Source organism: Peromyscus californicus, unplaced genomic scaffold, assembly GCF_007827085.1.
Source record: "Peromyscus californicus insignis strain IS unplaced genomic scaffold, ASM782708v3 Scaffold_11__1_contigs__length_118956290, whole genome shotgun sequence".
In the NCBI taxonomy this organism is placed as follows: Eukaryota; Metazoa; Chordata; class Mammalia; order Rodentia; family Cricetidae; genus Peromyscus; species Peromyscus californicus.
The window spans coordinates 102,487,187-102,507,201 of record NW_026294402.1 but is presented as its reverse complement, the minus strand read 5'-3'; the positions used below and the strand labels follow the sequence as shown (position 1 = coordinate 102,507,201).

General features: G+C 40.8%; 1 protein-coding gene across 2 annotated transcripts in view; it reads left to right on the top strand.

Moving 5' to 3' along the window:
• Positions 1-1,583: 1,583 nt before the first annotated feature.
• Rbm5 (RNA binding motif protein 5) overlaps positions 1,584-20,015 on the top strand; it is a 31,322-nt gene continuing 12,890 nt past the window's right edge. Inside the window, exons 1-11 of one of the 2 annotated variants that reach the window (XM_052720245.1) lie at positions 1,584-1,706; positions 2,956-3,026; positions 4,909-5,074; positions 6,130-6,285; positions 10,380-10,449; positions 10,929-11,002; positions 13,868-13,951; positions 14,743-14,803; positions 16,269-16,334; positions 16,593-16,753; positions 19,236-19,333. In XM_052720245.1, the coding sequence (XP_052576205.1) occupies positions 3,010-3,026; positions 4,909-5,074; positions 6,130-6,285; positions 10,380-10,449; positions 10,929-11,002; positions 13,868-13,951; positions 14,743-14,803; positions 16,269-16,334; positions 16,593-16,753; positions 19,236-19,333 (953 nt within the window). In that variant the 5' untranslated portion in view covers positions 1,584-1,706; positions 2,956-3,009. The other variant, XM_052720253.1, reaches the window with a different exon arrangement.

Sequence of the window (20,015 nt, the reverse complement as noted above, 5' to 3'; positions counted from 1 at the left end):
TCTTCAAGAGGACCTGAGTTCAATTCCCAGCTATCATATGGTGGCTCACAACCGTCTAATAATGAAATCTGGTGCCATTTTCTGGGCAGAAGACTGTATACATAGTAAATCTCTAGAAGAGCATCCAGTTCTCTCAACCAGCATGCCATCTTTCCAGCCCCCGCACCTCAAAATTAAAATGTCTTAAAAACAAAACTTGTTGATTAGACCAGGCTTGGTGGTGCAAGCATATAGTCCCAGCACTTGGGAAGTAGAGGCAAGAGGATTAGAGAGCTCAAGGTCATCCTTAGTTCCATAGTGAGTTCAAGACTGGGCAACAGAAGACCCTGTCTCTAAATAAATATTAAAGTACCAGGGATCTGCTTGCCTGTGCCTCAGAGTACTAGGACTAAAAGGCAGGTGTTAGGCAGATCAGTGGTAGTGACCAATAAACCCAGTGGGTGACATCTTGCATCATTCATGGTAGGAATTGCAATGATTTGATCTATGTTTAACTCATAAATTTTCGTTGGTTGGTTGGTTGGTTGGTTTTATTTTTCCATGTAGGGTTTCTCTATGTAACAGCCCTGACAGTCCTGGAACCTTTTTTGTCGACCAGGCTGGCCTCTGCCTCCCAAGTGCTAGGATCAAAAGTGTGCACCACCACATCCAGCTTTAACTCAAGCTTAATTGAGCATGGTTGTGGATGTAGCTCAATGATAGCACTTAAGCATTCAAAAGGCCCTGGGTTTGGCAGGCAGTGGCAGTAGTAGCACATGCTTTTAATCCCAGCACTCAGTAGGCAGAGGCAGGTAGATCTCTTGAGTTTGAGGCCAACCTGGTTTACAGAGTGAGTTCCAGGACAGCCAGGACTACACAGAGAAACCCTGTCTCATTTCAAAAAACAAAAAGTCCCTGGGTTCAAGTTTTAACACAACAACAAATATACACACTCACACGCATATGCTTTTTCTTTTCTTTTCTTTTTTCTTTTTTTTTTTTTTTTTTGAGACAGCGTTTCTCTTTGTAGCCATCCCTAGCTTTCCTAGAACTCCCTCTGTAGACCAGGCTGACCTTGAATCCAGGGATCTACTTGCCTATGCCTCAGAGCACTAGGACTAAAAGGCATGTGCCACCACACCCAATTCGGGACCTTGTTTTAGAGAATGGAATGATACTATCAAGATTTGCTTACAAGAATTTCCCCGGTTTCCATAAAACTCAAGTTCCTTATGTGAAAAAAAAAAAAATCAGTTTAATACCATCTCACAGGTTTTACAAAATTAAAAGGATGTTTGTGAAGATACCCCCCACCCCCGCACAAAAATCTAACCTAGCCTCCAGGAAAGTAATCAGTAGCATTCCTTCTCTAAAAGCGGTATTATATGTTTTCCAGTGTGTGGGGTGCTTGTAGAGTTCACATCCGGGTCCTCAGAGGCTGAATGGCAGCTTTGTCATGGAGAAGATGAAATACGCGAAATAATTAACACAGAGTCGAGTGACAGGCTGCCTGGGAGACCACACTTCCCGGCAGCCCTCGCGCAGACAGGCGCCTTCGCTGATTGGATGCCTCTGAAGAGGCGGGTGGGGGGGGTGGGTCCAGGCGCGAGGTACTGTGGGTAGGAGAAGACCGTCGGTGGAGACGCCATTTTGTGGAGCGGCCGAACCCTGTAGGAGGTTCTGGGACGTAGAGCCGCTCCTGCTTCTGCTTCGTTCCCTCTTGGGGGGTGAGTGCGGCGGCCGTCCATTACGTCCCAGTGATTTTTGCCGTTGGTGCTGTCCCTTGAGTCTCCCTGTCAGTCGTCAGAGGTGACCGCTCAACCGCGTCTTTGAAGGGACTCAACTAAGCGAGCTTTTGAGGGCCGCTCCCCTCCTCACCTCTGGCTCCACCAGCTTTCTTAGATCGCCCCTAACTCTGTTCTCGGCTCGCCTCTTTCGAGTTGCTTGTCTCTTCCTGGGACGTTGTCCCGAATTCCCTGTTCAGCGGAGTGGTGGAGCGCCTGCAAGTGAATCTCACTCTCGGAAAGGTGGTTTGGTGTTGGTGATCTGAGGACTGGGAACTCCTCAGAGGCGGGGAGGGACGTTTGTAAGGTGGGAAAGAGACTGAATGCCGGGCTCAGTAGCTTAGGCCTTAGCGCCGCCATCTCGGCTACGACACCCCACCGGAGGAGGGTGCGGGCACCTCCCGGGAAACAAGGGACAGCCGTAGCCATTCGACCCCGGAACTTGAAGCCCTAGATAAAGCTTTCGTTTATTAAGTCAACGAATATTCGTTGAACGCCTCCTTTATACCAGATGCTAGAAATAGCTGTAACTAGCTAGTGGAACATCACAGGTATCGAAGAGTACACCTGTGTGATATTTTATTACGGTTCATGGGCAGGGGACAGGCTGTTGGTGACTCGGTGGCCTGTGTGGATCAGGACTGGTCCAAGACGTAGGCGTTATTGATACAAAGCTGTTAAGCGGAGTCAAGGTCTTGCCTTACCGAAATAGATCACGCGTTATGGTATACATGTACATTTCATTCACATCAGTATTCCACCTTCTAAGGCTTTAAAGTTAATTGGCAGAAAATTTTGAATCTAGTGTTTCTCGATTTTAGTGTTGAATTTTATATTAATGAAGACACTTGGATGAATGTTTTAACCATCAACCATCTCTTGAAGTTGCTTTGATAATGAAAACAAGGAGCTTTTTGCTTTGTAATAGTAGAAGGAGTATCCAACGTGTCTTCTGCCTTCACCTTTCTTGAGTTTCTTATTGAATGTGTTAGTCTTAGTATTTTAAAGTATCCTTTATTTTCCTGTTTCTTAACAAAGCATGATTTAATGTTGACAGTTAGTCCTCCTCTTCCCCCCACCTTAGCCAAGTTAAGGATTGGTGGAATCCTAGCCACCAACAGTTGTATCCCTGTTTGTAGGGCACTTGAATTAAGTGATCTCTGAAATTTGCAACAATCTTTTTTTCTCCTAGGGGAAAAAAAAAATTGAACCTTTTGGAGCCTCGAGCTAGATCTTCAGTGAGACAATGGGTTCAGACAAAAGGTGAGTCTTTTAATACATTCTATGCCTTTTTTAAAATTTTTTAATTTTTTAGGTTTTTCGAGACAGGGTTTCTCGAACTCACGTAGATCCGTCTGCCTCTGCCTCCAGAGTGCTGGGATTAAAGGCGTGCGCCACCACCGCCAGGCCATTCTATGCCTTTGATCTCAGTATTTTAGTGGGGACTGAACTATTTGTTTGTTTAGATATCCTTGTGTGATGGTGGCAAACGCCTTTAATCCCAGCAGAGGCAGACTGAATTTAAGACAGGCAAGGACTACATAAAGAAAGCCTGCCTCAAAAAGCAAAAACAAACAAAAAAAACCCGTAATATATAATAATAATAACCCTGCCTCAAAAAAAAAAGAATAATAAGTTGTTTATTTACCAAACAATTTGTTTTTGTTTTTCCAGATAGGGTTTCTCTGTGTAGTTTTGGTGCCTGTCCTGGGTCCCACTCTGTAGACCAGGCTGGCCTTGAACTCACAGAGATCTGCCTGGCTCAGCCTCCTGATTGCTGGGTTTAAAGGTGTGCTGCATCACCACCACCACCACCACCACCACCCTTACCACCCGGCTACGTGTTTTTTTCTTGTACACAGCCAGGAAAGCTTCTTGGAGAAAGTATTCTCTGAGGTGAAATCTGAAGGCTAAGTAAAAATTAGGTTAAGGAGAGCAGTATGGAGTAGGCTATGGGAAGTTCCAACCGTGGACAGGAGCTATTCAAAGCCTGCTTGACAAGCAGTGAGTGAATGCCACTCTTTGTTATTCCCTAAGGATACAATGCAAGACTTAAAGAGTTGAGAAGCCTGGGTTCACATGTTATATCAAGAGAGAAAGGAAAAGGCTAGAGGATTAAGATGAGAACATTTGAGGGCTGGGACATAGCTCATAGCATATGAAGCACTAGGATCCATCCCAAGTAGGACCAAATACATTAAACAAAGATGAAAGCGTTTCACTGCCTCGACAGCTGTGGACATGCCATGTCAAGTCAGTTGATTTAACATAGCCTTTACTTCCTCTCAATATTGAGGCCAGTCCCTGTGATAGATGAAAAACTGACATCCTAGAGAGACTTATTTTTGTCCTGTGACAGCAGTCTATTGTTCTAATGTGTGTAATTAAACTGTTTACCCTTTTACTGGGCGGTGATCCCAGTAGAGACAGATGGATCTCTGAGTTCGAAGCCAACGTGGTCTACAGAGCTAGTTCCAGGACAGCCAAAGCTACACAGAGCTCTGTCTCGGGGAGGGGGAGGTTACCCTTTTTGCTGCCAGTAGTAAAAGTTATAGGAAATAGTTTTCTGTGGCTGTTGGTTTGATGTATTCATCCCCTTATGTGTACAAATGAAATACTTGGTTAAAGGCTTGTGTGGTGGGGATTGGAGGGAAGACTTAGGTCATTTAGAGTATTGGTCCATTTCTGGTATGTATAGTACCCTTGAGAGTACATGAGCTAAGATATATTCTTTGATATTGAGGAGTGGTGGAGTTCACTTTTTGAGAATGTTTCCTTCTCAAAAATTTTAACCCAAACATCTGATAGTTATATTTTCTGATTTAGTATCAATTATATATAGGGATATAGATGTTTTATCTCTTTTTTTCTTTTTTGAGATTGTTTTATCATGTAGACCTGGCTGGTCTGGAATTCAAAGAGATCCTCCTGCCTCTGCCCCTTATGATTAAGGACATGTGCTCCCTGACCTGCCTATGTATGTTTTCTCAGAAGTTATCTCTGTAAACCAGAGATTGGTGGTACATTTTAAGGGATACATTAAACTATTTGGATGTACCTTATAAACTAATATGTGGGACGATTCTTTTTCTGAATGTACAAAATGATATACTTAAGGTTAAATGAACATTATTTTTCTTTGCAGAGTGAGTAGAACAGAACGTAGTGGAAGATATGGTTCCATTATAGACAGAGATGACCGGGATGAACGTGAATCTAGAAGCAGGAGGAGGGACTCAGATTATAAAAGATCAAGTGATGATCGGAGAGGTGATAGATATGATGACTATCGAGACTATGATAGTCCAGAGGTGAGTAATAGCAATTGTTGATTAAAATTAGAATTAAAATTATATGGCCAATCTTCTTGTATAGGTAGTAATAGCCAAAGTTTGTGTTAGGTTCGCCATGGTTCAAGTTGAATACTTGAACTTCGTGAACTTCTTTGCATCCCAGTACAACCTTATAAGATACGTGTTGTATAGGGGAATAAAGGGCGAGGGGAGGGAGAAATTATGGTTGAAATATAAAATAAATGAAAATTTTTAATTAAAAAAAAAAAGGTAGTGTTGTTACCCTCCAACCCTAGACATGGTCTTACTATGTATCTCTACTACCCTGTAACACACTTTGTAGACCCTGCTAGCGTGAAACTCACAGAGATCCTGTCTCTGCCTTCCATGTGCTGGGATTAAAGGCATGGGCCATTCTGCCCTGTGATATGTTGTTCACATTTTAAAGATAAAGTAGAAGGTGGGCATGTAATGTAGCTCAGGGATAGAACATTTGCTTAGCATTTTCAAGGCCATGGATTTGGTTCCCCATATTAGTTTTGTGTTTTGTTTTGTCTTGTTTTTAAGATAAAATATTCTAATAATACACTATCCTATGCCTCAGAATATTTAAGTAGTAATTTGAGTCACCTTAAATACTTTTTTTTTTTTCATATTTGTTCATATCTATATTTGGAAATAATTATGCTGCCTGTATAACTTACATAACTTTCCCACTTTCTCTGCATATATGATAATCTTTATACTATAACAAGACATTCTTAGGTATTAGTATATTTTATATAGTGAGTTATTAAACCATTCTTCTTAATTAAGTGAATGTCATTTTAAGAAAAACTGCATTGGGAGCTAGAAAGATGGCTCAGCAGTTAAAGCATTTGCTATTCTTGCAGAGGACCCAGGCTTGGTTTCTAACACCCACAGGGTGGCTTACAACTGCCTTTAGCTCCAGTTCCAAGGTATCTGGCACCATCTTCTGGACTCTGTGGGTACTAGGTGTGCACATGGTACACATAGAGTATAGATCAAAGTATAGGATGAGTTTAATTATATTTTTATTTTCTTTGGACCAGAGAGAGCGTGAAAGAAGGAACAGTGACCGGTCTGAAGATGGCTACCATTCAGATGGTGACTATGGAGAGCATGATTATAGACATGACATCAGTGATGAAAGAGAAAGCAAGACCATCATGCTACGTGGCCTTCCTATCACCATCACAGAGAGCGATGTAAGAGAAACAGTACTTCTAACATTTCAGTAGGCATGACAAACTTACTCGTTGTCTCGTGGTGCTGTCTTAGACTGTTATGTCACTTAGTGAAATAGATTTCTTTCTTTGGTGATAGACCAAAGTAAAGTACCATTTATATCTAACCTTTGAAGTTCAATGTAGAACTTTCTAAAGTTTCCAAGTATAAGCCTTGTTTGTTCATTAGCTCTTAGAAGGTAAAACTAATTCATGCTTTCAAAGTTTCAAAGCTTGCTTGGGCAGTGGTTGTACACACCTTTAACCCCAGCACTCAGAAGTTGGAGCAGGCAGATCCCTGACTTCAAGGTCAGCCTGGTATACAGAGAGAGTTCCAGGACATAGCCAGGGCTATGTAGATAAACCCTGTTTCCAAAAAAAAACAAAACAAAATTTCAAAGCTGGGCATGACAACTCACCTGTAATCTCAGCACTGAAGAGGAGGTAAAAGCCAGAGATCTCCCTGAGGTGCCATTGTGATCTATGTAGTAAGTTCTGTGCCAGCTAGGAGTACATAGTCATATAAATTTACTTTTGTTTTTAGCATTGGTCTTTCCCAGCTCAGTAGGTCACTTCACCCTTCAAGTGCCTCCTCCCACCCCCTTAACAAACTATATTTATTTAAGGGGCTGAAAAGATGGTTCAGCAATTAAGAGCACTGACTGCTCTTCCAGAGTACCTGAGTTCAATTCCCAGCATCCTTATGATGGCTCACAGCTTTATGTAACTCCAGTTCTAGGATATCTGATGCCTTCTTCTGACCTCCAAGGGAATGAGGCACTAATATGGAGCATAGAGATACATGCAGGCAAAATACCTATGTGCATAAAATTTTAATTTTTTTTTTTTTTTTTAAGAAAAGGTTAATTTTTAGTGCCCAGTCTAATGCTATGTATGTATCTGTAATCTAAGCACTCAGGAGACTGAGGCAGAAAGATCAGTAATTCAGGCCAGCCTGAGGTAAATAATAAGATCCTTAAAGAACCCAAGGATTGGGTTCTAGCACTACCACAAAAGAAAACAAAAAAATTAACATTATTAATAATCTGGCTGGCTTTTATTTTGAACAGATAAATGAAATAAATGTTTTATCTCTTTTTTTCTTTTTTGAGATTGTTTTATCATGTAGACCTGGCTGGTCTGGAATTCAAAGAGATCCTCCTGCCTCTGCCCCTTATGATTAAGGACATGTGCTCCCTGACCTGCCTATGTATGTTTTCTCAGAAGTTATCTTGTTATAACTTAATAGCTGCAACTGCCCAAGCACAATTCACCTCAGTTCCCTCATCATCCCAACATGTGCATATTTATATATATTAATAACTTGTTACATTTTTCCATTTGAAATCTCTGAGAAACCTGTGTTCCTTGGCTTACTTGGCTTTGTTTGGTTGGTTAGTTGGTTTTTTGAGACAGGGTTTCTCTGTGTAGCCCTGGCTGGCCTCATTCACTAAGATCACTGGCCTCTGCCCCCTGAGTGCTGGGATTAAAATTGTGCACTACCACTGCCCTGCCTGATACAGTAGATTTTTTTTTTTTTTTTTGGTTTTTCGAGACAGGGTTTCTCTGTGTAGCTTTGCACCTCTCCTGGAACTCACTTGGTAGCCCAGGCTGGCCTCGAACTCCCAGAGATCCGCCTGACTCTGCCTCCTGAGTGCTGGGATTAAAGGCATGCGCCGCCACCACCGCCCGGCGATATAGTAGATTTTTAAACTGGAAGTAACTATTGTAGTAAATGTAAGATAGGTTGTTGAAGTTAATAGTGAGTTATTTCATTATTTGTGATCCTCTACATGTCTACTATACTGTATGTACTGTGTTAGATGTCACCATGGTGCAAAGCCACTACCATCCCTTGAAAGAACATGAATGCATAGCCAAGACAGCATATGATGGTTGTAGTTGGTTAGATACCTAGATACAATAGCATATGCCTATAATCCCAGCTGCTAAGGAGGCTGAGGCAGGAGGGTTGCTTGAACTGAGATCAAAGCCAATCTGGGCTATATAGCAAGACCTTTGTTTGTTTGTTTGTTTGTTTATATATGGTTTTGTATGGAACTTTTTTGTTTGAAAGAGGGTGGCTGGTCTCTGTAGTCTTGACTGTCGTGGAGCTCACTATGTAGGCCATGTGGACCTTGAACTCCTGCCTCTGTCTACCTCCCAAATGTTGGAGTTAAAGGTGTGTACCACACAAAACCAGGTTCAATTCCGAGCACCTATGTGGCAGCTCACAACTGCCTGTAACTCCAGCAGATTTGACACCCTCACACAGGCATACATGCAGACAAAACCCCAATGCACAGAAAATAAAAATAAATAAATCATTAAAAAAATAATTAAAGCAAGAAAGAAAACCTAGCCAACTATACAAGAAAGTTACAGAGGCTCGGGAGATGGCTCTGTAGTATGAGTGCTTGGTCTGCAAGCACTAGGCCCCGAGTTCAGGTCCCCAGCACCCACATAATAGGTGCTGACTGCATATTAGGTCATCCCCAACACTGAAGTGTAGAGACAAGTGGATCCCAACCGTTCATTAGCCAGTTTGCCAGCTAGTCTAGCTAAAAAGGCAAGCTTCTGGTTTAGTGAGAGACCCTGTCTCAAGAAGGTGAACAGTGATAGAAGACATGTGATATCCTGGTTTGTCCTCCACGTGCGCACACTTACATTGTGTATACGATGTAAATACACCACCACCACCACCCCACACACACACACAGTTTGTGGGTAACTCATAATGCACATGTTGGGATGATGAGGGAACTGAGGTGAATTGTGCTTGGGCAGTTGCAGCTATTAAGTAAGGAGTGTAAGAAATCTTCCAGAATGATTCGGGAAAGCTTATTGATTAAGTGGGTTGTATGGCCTTGGAAATCCACAGAAGTAGACAACATAAAGGAAACAATCCTGTAGCTTACTTTTGGAGGCTGTCATGTTAATAAGGAGACAAGATTATGATTCTGTGTGTTTTAATCTTTAGAGAAACTAGTAAAACTTGCATAAGAAGTTTGATTTTCAAAGTAGGATTTCTGGGCTAGGAATGTAGCTAAGTTTTTAGAGTGCTTGCCTAGCATACATGAAGATCAGAGTTCTGTCTCAGCATTTGGAAGATAGGGGCAGAAGAATCAAGTTAAGGTCAGCCTAGACTACATGCCACACTGTCTCAAATGAAGTAGAGTTTATTATTTGGGGGAACACACATATGTGAAGGTCAGAAGACAGCTTGCAGGGATCAGTATGTGAGTCTTGGATCAACCTTTGCCCATAATTTTTTTCTTTTTCTTTTTCTTTTTCTTTTTTTTCGATAAATGATAGAGAAAACCTCAGTAGCCTTTGTTTATTAACAAGCTGATATTGGCCATGCCAAACTTGTAACCAAGTCCGGGCTAGAAAGTGAATCTGAGCCGGGTGGTGCTTGTGCACACCTTTAATCCCAGCACTGAGAGGCAGAGGCAGGTGGATCTCTGAGTTCGAGGACAGCCAGAGCTGTTACACAGAAAAACCCCTTTCGGGGGGGGGGGGGGGGGGGAGGAATCTGTATATTCCTTTATTGACTAACTCAACAGGCCAGGAAAGGATTGAATTGGAAGTATTAGGGGTGTTAGAGTAGGCTTGGAACACAGTGTTTCTGTGTCTGTCTTGTCTCTACCCCTACCTCCGTCCCTCTCCTTTTTTGTATACTTTAAGGTAGGATTCAATCTACTGAATGAAATAAAACATTCTGTTTAACATGTGCCTCCCCGCTCCTTTTTGTTTCAAGGTCTTTCTATGTAGCCTGGGCTTGCTTGCTCACCCTGTTTTGTTTGTTTGTTTAGGCGAGGTCTCTCTATTATGCAGCTATCTCTGCCTCCCTATGTGCCTCAATAACAGATAATTGCACTGAAGGGAAGGAAGTATCTATGCAGCATTTAACAAGGTTATTATGTTTATTTTCATTAAAACAGTCTTTGACTTTTAAGATAAATGTGTTTTGTTGGTATAAGTGAAAAACTTGACTAATTAAACAGTTGATAAAATCCCAGTCCTTAAACTTTCATTATGGCTGTAGCTTAAACTAACTGTAAAACCTTGTACAGATTCGAGAAATGATGGAGTCCTTTGAAGGCCCTCAGCCTGCAGATGTGAGGTTGATGAAGAGGAAAACAGGTGAGAGCTTGCTTAGTTCCTGCCTGATATAGTTCTCTTCCCCATTCCCACTTCAGTCCCTAAAGAACATCCTGATAAACCCCAATCTTCAAACACATGAATTCAGAATGAAAGGTTTGCCATGGCTAAGGAATATGACTTTGAAAATGATGCTAGCATCCGAGGAACGTTTTTAAAACTTTGCTTTTAGGGGTTTTCTTTTCCTTCGGTAAGTAGTGATTTATAAACTCCTTGTTTGACTGTTCGTAGTCGGTTGCATGGTTACTTTAAGGTGGAATCAAATCAAGTGGCATTTAATTCAGGCGGCTGTTCCTTGCCATGGCAAAGTATCAAGAAGATCCCCAAGTCAAGTCACATTTGTAAAGCTGCTTCCCAATTGGCTTTGTCACGCAGTGTTGAAGCAGTGGGAGAGAGATTCACCTGTTATAAAGGAACTGACTAACACGAGTATCCCGTCTATATCTGAATGCTGTCTCTAGGTGTAAGCCGTGGTTTCGCCTTCGTGGAGTTTTATCACTTGCAAGATGCTACCAGCTGGATGGAAGCCAATCAGGTTGCTTCACTCACCAAGTCTAGATATTCATGAAAATGGAACAAGTCTGTACAATTAAAAAAAAAGGTTGAAGGAGTGGTTTGTTCCAAAGGAGTGACTTTAATATTTTTTAACAACAACAACAACAACAACGAAAGCTTTGTGTATATTAAAATTGACATTACTAGAGTAAATACAGTACCAAGAACAGTGTTGCAGAATTTGTTCTGCCATTAAATGTGGCTACCTAAAAGAACTTTACCTACTAAAAATCTGTGTGGTAGTCAATAAAATACCTAATGTTCCCCCTTTTCCTCCCTGATTATATTCCTGTTCATTGTATCCATTGAGAGAATTTAAACTATCAAACTCTCCATTTAACAGTGAACAGAATGTAATAGAAGTCTGTAACAGGCACTTTTACAAGTAATTCCTTGTTTTTGCTTGGAGATCATAATGCCAACTAGAGGTGTAGCTTCTCAGATGGATCTTCCAAGACTGTTAAGGTCTAATAAGATTGGCATGGACTCAGTGTCCCGCTGCTGTCTAGCCTAGACATAGTGGCATTAAAATTCTAATCTCCCTGAGAATGCCTCTTGTAATCTGTTCAAAATAAACCATTTATTGTAGCCTTAACTGAAGTGTTCTAAACTTAAATATTCTATAGTATGTCAAGATGATGTTCAATGTTTGTCATAAAAATGAAATTTTTTTGCAAGATCCCCAAAGCACAATATATTGATTACCTTTAAGCAAGTGCATAGTAGATAGTTGCTTGACTTAATTGAGTCACACAAGAATAAGAGTTATGTTAAATGATTGGTTAATATAACCATTTATAGCAAGACTTACTTTAAGGTAAGGGTATTGCTTTGACTAATTTGTTTTAAAGACACTGTTTCTTGTCAGACTTGGTAGCATAAGACTATAATCTTAATGCACTATCTCAAAAAAGTATAATAAAAATATACTTTTAGTTTCTTAACCCAGAAATTACAACCTATCAAGTATGGTTACTCACTCTTGTAATCTCAGATTCAGGAGAGTGAGGTAGGATGATAGCCATGAGTTCAAGGCCCGCCTGGGCTACAGAGGGAGACTCTTTAAAATAAAAATAAAAAAAATCAAGCTGGGCTGTGTTGGCACACACCTTTAATCCCAGCAGAGGCAAGTGGATCTCTCTTAAGTTCCAGACCAGCCTGGTCTACAGAGTGAGTTCCAGAACACTGAGTGCTACCTAGTGAGACCCTGTCTGGGGGAAAAAAAGCAAAACAAACAAATAAGTAAAGTAACATCACAATCATGTCTTTTAAAGTAGAACTTCATGCATTTCTTACCATGCATACCATCCTAGTAAATCTGGAATGTACACCATAAAACTTCCTGTGTAAGTCCATTCTCTGGACAGCCGCTTTTGATACAGTAGGTGTGTCAGAATGAACAAGAAATTAAGAAATTAAAACCTATAAGACATTTGAAAGTCTTTGCAATTTTAATGTATACAAAGCTTTGTTAATATGTAATATTTTCTTATAATTCAAATTCACTCCAGAAATAAAAGGCCAGTAGGATTAGGAACCCAGTGGTAGACTGAAGTCTCTCCCAACACACATCCCTCCTAGTGGGATATGTTTACATCTTATATTTGCTTCTGTACATCATAGTGCATAGATGGCCTTTCAACTCTTTTCATCTTGGCCAGACATGCAATTTTGCCTTTAGATGTTACAGAGACAAAATTCATAGCATGATTTGTGAGAGCCAAATTGCCCAAAAGTAGTTATTTGTAAAAGGGTTAGACTCCTTTTAAAAATCTGAGCTGGGTATGTTGGCACATGCCTTTAATCCCAGAACTCCAGTGGCAGAGGCAGGCAGATCTCTGTAAGTTCCAAGCCAGCCAGAACAACATAGTGAGACCCTGTCTCAAAAAGACAAATCTGAATGTCTTATTTAAGTCTGTTCTGATAGTGTTAGACAACTACTACAACCACCATCCCCACCCTGAGAAAAGAACAAAGATGCTCCTGTTTAATGAAGGCTCTTTGGGGGCAGGTACTAGGGATGCTCTTGGCTAGATTGTTTCAGCTCAGAGTTTTGACCTTTCAAAGTAAAGTCCCTTTTACTCACTTGGTTGACTAAATGATAAGGTGGTATATACACTTTATGAACTTTCCTACCCCCCTGAAGAAACTTCATTGGCCTCCTGGTTACTCATCCTGAAAAGAGTACAATCCATTTTAGAGAAAAACACACCTGTCACCTAGGACATGACACGATCACATTTGGCAAGAGAACCTCATTTAAGCTGTTTTAGAGTTGGTAGCATTCAGAATAGTCCTTACTAAGAAGGAATTATGATCAAGTTCCCTTTTAAACTGAGATCCCCTCCGTTTGTCCCTCCAAAAGAACACATCCTGAAGCAAGAATTTTGGGGAAGGGAAAATACAAAGGCATTTACATTACATAAAGATGGGGGACTGGGAAAAAGTGACGCCAAGCCCAAGGACACCATGCTAAGGGCTAATAAAGGAGACAGTCTCAGAACTGGAAGAGGTCTGTCTTCTGCTTTTGAAATAGACTGTCACTCTCAGGCAGCCTGTCAATGCTAAGTGTTAGGACTTCTGTCTCTGCTGGAGACACAGCCTGGTGCATGTCAGCTTTCTCAGCACTCCCTGACTCCGTTTACCTTTACTCCGCATCCCATTCTCTTACTGCCTATCTGAAGGATTGGATGGGCAGAGTATAGGTGGCGGTGGTTGGTCTTCCCCGTATGTTGTCCATTTAATTCCAGAGCACTGATTTTTCCGAAGTGTGCTCTGCCCTGGGAAAATGGACACATATTCCTCACAATGGGAATAACTAATTACTTCCTTTTTTTTTTTACAGAAAAAATTGGTGATTCAAGGAAAGCACATTGCAATGCATTATAGCAATCCCAGACCCAAGTTTGAAGATTGGCTTTGTAACAAGGTAAGCATGTGCTCTTCCCAAATAAATACTAAGTTTTTCTCTTTGTCCATTTGTTTGATTTCTTAACAAGAAAATTAGCACAATCACCAGCTTATATCAGAAGTCCATTTTTTGTGCTTCTTGACTTTTCTTTGGTCTTCTGTGCTGACATTAGAGGACAGAATCCCTGGAATTCTATGGAGATCCAGGATTCTAACCCAGAGTTTCAAGTAAGATTTTTTTTTTTTAAGATGTGTTTCACTTTGTTGTTTATGGAATTCTGAAGGTCTCAGTTTTTTACATACTCTCTCTTTTTTTTCTTTTTTTAATTTTACATACCAACGATTTGTTAACAAAAATCCTTGAGAACTTTGGTGTACAGTAATATTGGTCCTGTCACCAATGCTGAATTTTGAATGTGGTTGAAAGTCTTAATATTTTAAGAGTATTAAGATAATTCATTGTGCATGAGGCTGGAAGGGGAAAGGTCCTGTTTACACATATGACGGTCCATGTAATACTGTTTTAATATAAGGAAGGACTTTTGTTGGTGGCTGCTGTAAGAAACTTCTCTCCTCATCTTGGTGACAGTGGAATCCTACCTCAAAATACAATGTGTTTTTCGTGGAAGAATTCACAGGATGTGACATGATAAAAATTTTAGGTTATGACCTTTTGTCTATACATAATAGCAATTTTTGCTTTTGTATTACTTGAGTTACCTGTGGCCTCACTGCTCTAACCAACATGATGACTAGAAAGCCTAGCCTAATGTAAGAAATAATTACAGATAAAACTTTTTTTTTTTCCAGTGCTGCCTTAACAATTTCAGGAAAAGACTAAAATGCTTCCGATGTGGAGCAGACAAATTTGGTAAGCGTGGATTCAGCTGTTTGGAAATGCAATTAACCTGACTTAACTTCCTATGAACCTGAGGAAAAGTATAGATTTTTAGGATATTTAAGCTAGGAACTTACTTATTAAATCCTTTTGTCTTGGGCTAAGTAGATGCTGATTATGATTGTGAGAGAACAGAAATTCTCCAAAATTAAGGCTGTTTACCTGGTCTGTTCAGCTGGTGTGCATGCTACATCTACTTTTGTGTAGTCCGTAGTGAGGCTGTCCTTGCACAGGTCCAGTGTTTGCATTCTTTATTAGCTATGTCAAAATTGTGAGGTCCAAGTATAGCCACAGATTTTTTTGTTTTTTGAGACAGAGTTTCTCTGTGTAGCTCTGGCTGTCCTGGAACTTGCTTTGTAGAACAGACTGGTCTCAAACTCACAGAGATCCACCTGTCATTGCCTCCTAAATGCTGGGATTAGAGGCATGCGCCACCACTGCCTGGCTAAGATTTCTTACAAGAAAAAAAAATGGCATGGTGGCTCACAGCTGTGCTGAGATAAGGATAAAAGTTCAAGGCCAACATGGGCTAGATAGTAGGTTTCAAGCTGACCAAAGTTACAAAGTAACTATCAAAAATTGTGGCAGACAGAGACCAGAGAGAAGGCTTAGTAGGTAAAGTATTTTTCTGTGCAAGCATGAGGATCTAAGTTTAAATCCTTAACACTCACACAAGAAGAAAGAAAAACGTAGGTGAGGCATGAAGATATACTTGTAATTGTAGTGCTAGAGGCATGACAGGGCAATCTTTGGTGCTCTGGCCAGCTTGCAAATGGATTGGCTCAAAGTGAGTGAAAAACTTGTCAAAAAAACAAGGTAAGAAGTAATAGAGACACCAGACATGGACTTCTACCACTAAATGTACTTACACGAATATGAATGAGTATGTGCATACACCACACAAAGAAAAAAAACACCCTCAAAAATTAAAAAGCAAAGCAAAAGGCTCCTTGATATGCTTAAAATAAAAACAGTTGGCTCTCAGGAGGTGAAGGCAGGATGATTGAGAGTTCCAGGTCATTCTCAACTATATAGCAAGTTTGTTGCCAGTCTTGACTATTTGAAACTGTCTCATACAAAAGTAAGTTAGAAGTGAAAATGTATTTCTTTGTTAAAAACACATTGGAGCTAGGAAGGTGGCTCATTCTGTAATTCTCACACTTAGGAAGCTGATACAGGATTGCCAAGAGTTCAAAACCTGTCTGGGCTATGTAGTAAGACCATGTCCTTTTTCGTTTTTTTATCATCTGAATTTATTTGAAACGAACAAACAAAAAATGCTTGGGGGAAGTGAAGGTACAAATATCTCAGTGATAGAGCTCTTGCCAACCATGCACGAGAGACCTTGGTTTGACGCTCCCAAAAACTACAATCAGGAGAAAGAAGTGGAGTGGTTGGTTGGTTGGTCTGTGTTCATTTGGGTCTTCTTTGCTCCTAGACTCTGAACAGGAAGTACCCCCTGGAACTACAGAGTCTGTTCAGTCTGTGGATTACTACTGTGACAGTAAGTTCAAACAATCCTTTGGTTTGTTTTCATGTTAAAAATTGACCTCTCTTAGTCTCAGTTCCCTTGCATGTTTCAAATGAGCGCCTGCAGCTGTAGTTTGCCCTACAGAAGATAGATCTCCAGAATTTTCTTAGCCTATCAGATTAAAAAATATATCAAAATCCTGCAAAAATGTATAGTTTTGCCTTTAAACCTGCCTTTAGAAAGCATTGATGGTGGGAATGCTTGATTGTTATTTTTCTCATTCACCAACAGCAATTATTCTTCGGAACATAGCTCCGCACACTGTGGTGGATTCCATCATGACAGCACTGTCTCCCTATGCATCCTTAGCTGTCAATAACATTCGCCTCATAAAAGATAAACAGACACAACAGAACAGAGGCTTTGCATTTGTGCAGCTGTCTTCTGCAATGGTGAGGTTCTCTGATCACCTTTGTTTTTTGTCTTTTTTAAAATATCTTATTAAGTACACTGTTCAGATGTCAGAGGTCAGTCAGGTGGTGATGTCATACGCCTTTAATCCCAGCACTCAGGAGACAGAGGCAGGCAGATCTCTGTCAGTTTGAGGCCAGCCTGGGCTATAAGAGCGAGTTCCAGGATAGCTAGAGCTACATAGAAACTCTGTCTTGAGAAAACAAAAAAAAAATAGAGAGGGGGAGAGGGCAGAGGTCTGGGCAATAAGTATAGCCTACAACCAAACATTTCCTTTTTAAACAAAAATCTGGAGGCTGAAGTGATGGCTCAGTCATTGAGTATTTGCTATTCTTCCCAGACACTTATGTTCAGTTCCCAGGACCTATTAGGTGGTTCATAGCCACATGTAATTCCATCTCCATCTGGCTTTAGGCACCTGCATGTGCATGCACACACATACCCACATATATATTAAATAGCAATAAAACTTTTTAATCTTCATTTTGAAGCTAAGTTCTTTAGTGGCAAAGTGTGTTCAAGGTCCTGGGTTTAAGCTCTAATATCAAAATATAAAAGGGGCCAGATGTGATGCATGCCTTTAATCTCAACACTCACAAGGCAGGGGCATATGGATTTCTGTGAGTTTCAGGCCTTCTAGGGCTATATAATGAGACTCTGTCTCAAACAAAACAAAACACCCCACAAAATACAAAGAACAAAACACACCCAAAAACTAGCTACAATAGTTTTTCTGAATGTGTCTACTGTTTGTGTCGTGCCGTGTAGAACTCCATCAACATGCGAAGTGATAATGGGTGGTGTGACATGCTCACTGCATACAGAAGTGAGTTGTAAATGGCATAATAGACCATTGCAGCCAATAGAAAGCATTCTCTGGTTCCTAAAGTAACAAAGAAAAGCATCTGTTGCATGCTCAAGAAATGAAAGGAATTTATTTTCTTCCAAGAATTTGAACAACATTTTGGGGGTTAGAACTGTAGAGTAGTAGATGTCTTCAGGAAAGACATCACACTCAGAAATCCATGGCCTTGTGGGGCCTGAATTCCCCATGACTAACACAACCAGTCCCGAGTTTCCTATCAAAGTAAAAAGAGTTCCCAAGAAATAGTAAAAAAAGAAGGCTTGCTTCTCAGAATCATCTGTGAAGTCCATCACTATAAACCATGTGTCCTGCCTTAATCAAGTATTGTGTACATCCATATGATGTTACTCTTTCCATTTGGTTTTGTCTTACGCTTCCCAAATGAAAAATCCCATATAGAAGCCATCTCTCTACCTGTGCTCATTTCCTAGGCCATACTGACTTCCTTGGTAGTAGGGAGGAAGGCAGTGACAAAGAACTTGAGCAAAGTAGGCAACTTTCAGTATATGAGAGGGGAGAAGATAATTTTATTAATCTTTTTTTTTTTTTAAGATTTATTTATTTATATATACAGTGTAATGTCTGCATGTATCCCTGCAGGCCAGAAGAGGGCACTAGATCTCATTACAGATGGTTGTGAGCCTCCATGTGGTTGCTGGGAATTGAACTCAGGACCTCTGGAAGAACAGCCAGTGTTCTTAACCGCAGAGCCATCTCTCCAGCCCAATTTCATTAATCTTATCAGCTAATCTACCACATGGATGTTTGAGTCCTTTGGAATTACAGTTATAGATGACTGTAAGCTGCCATATAGGTACTGGGAATGGAACCCAGATCCTCTAGAAGAGCAGCCAGTTCTTTTAGCTTCTGAGACATCTCTCTATCCCCAAAAGTCAAGTAACAGCCTGGTGTGGTAGCACATGCTTTTAATCCCAGCACTCTGGGGGCAGAGGCAGATGAATCTCCGTGTTCTTGGCCAGCCTGGTCTATAGATTGAGTTGTCAGACCTGTAACGTGAAACCCTGTCTCAAACAGAAAACAGTTTTAAGAGGCAATTGTGGCAGCCAGGCGTGGTGGCACACATCTTTAATCCCAGTAATCGGGAGGCAGGGGCAGGTGGATCTCTGTGAGTTTGAGGCCAGCCTGGTCTACAAAGCAAATTCTAGGACAGCTAGAGCTATTACACAAAGAAACCCTGTCTCGAGTAAAACCAAAAGGGGGGGGGGGGGCAATTGTGGCTCAGTTAACTTTGATACTGTATATGAGGCTTCTGGAACCCAGTGTTCAAAGCTGTATAGTGACAGTTGTGCTGTGCTAAGGACTGACTTCTTGGACACATTGTAAAGGTAATTAATACCTATAAAGAACTGACAGCTGAAATTTGAATGTCATTTCAGTCCCTTGTTCCTTTAACAATTCTGGGGAACTTTGAGGTATTTCTTTTCTCAAGTTTTTATATCTACAAGTATGGTAAGAAATTACTGCATTTTTCATTCTTTCTCTCTTTTTGTAATGGAAAGCTTTATTTCTTAGAGTAGGTGGTAGAGAGATGTTCTAAATTATATAACAAAATTGTTTTTCTTCACTGTCTCCTTCAGGATGCTTCTCAACTGCTTCAGATACTACAGAGTCTCCATCCACCATTGAAAATTGATGGGAAAACTATTGGGGTTGATTTTGCAAAAAGTGCCAGAAAGTGAGTGGCGTCATTGTCCTTATTTCAAACTGTTAGCATCTGTATATTTACTTGTATAGATGCTGTACCTCATCTCTTTACTGTCAACATTGATTTCCCCGGTTGTAGACCAAGAAGAGAAGATTGTCCTCTCTTGAGTCTATCCGTCCACCCCTCTGTCACCAGTTAATAACAGTTGCCAGAAATGGTTTCAGCAGATGGGTTGAGAGCACATTCTATGCAAGCTGCAGCAGTCCAGAAATAATTCTTAGCTTCCAGGACAGCATGCTGAATTTACATTACTGTCTAATGCTAGAAGTATTCTTTTGGGATTGTTTGTTTGTTTGTTTTTTGAGACAGGGTTTCTCTGTGTTTTGTTGCTTGTCCTGGATCTTGCTCTGTAGACCAGGCTGGCCTCAAACTCACAGAGTTCCACCTGGCTCTGCCTCCCAAGTGCTGGGATTTAAGGCGTATGCCACCACTGCCCGGCAGAAGTATCCTTTTAAAAAAATTAGTTTGTCTGCATTAGTGTTTTGTCTGCAAGTATGTCTGTGAAACATATGTCCTTGAGACATATGTCTGTAAGAGTATCAGATCTTGAGCTGCCATGTGGGTGCTGGGAATTCAACCCTGGTCCTCTGGAAGAGCAGTCAGTGCTCTTAACTGCTGAGCCATCTCTCCAGCCCAAATGTTCTTTTTTTTT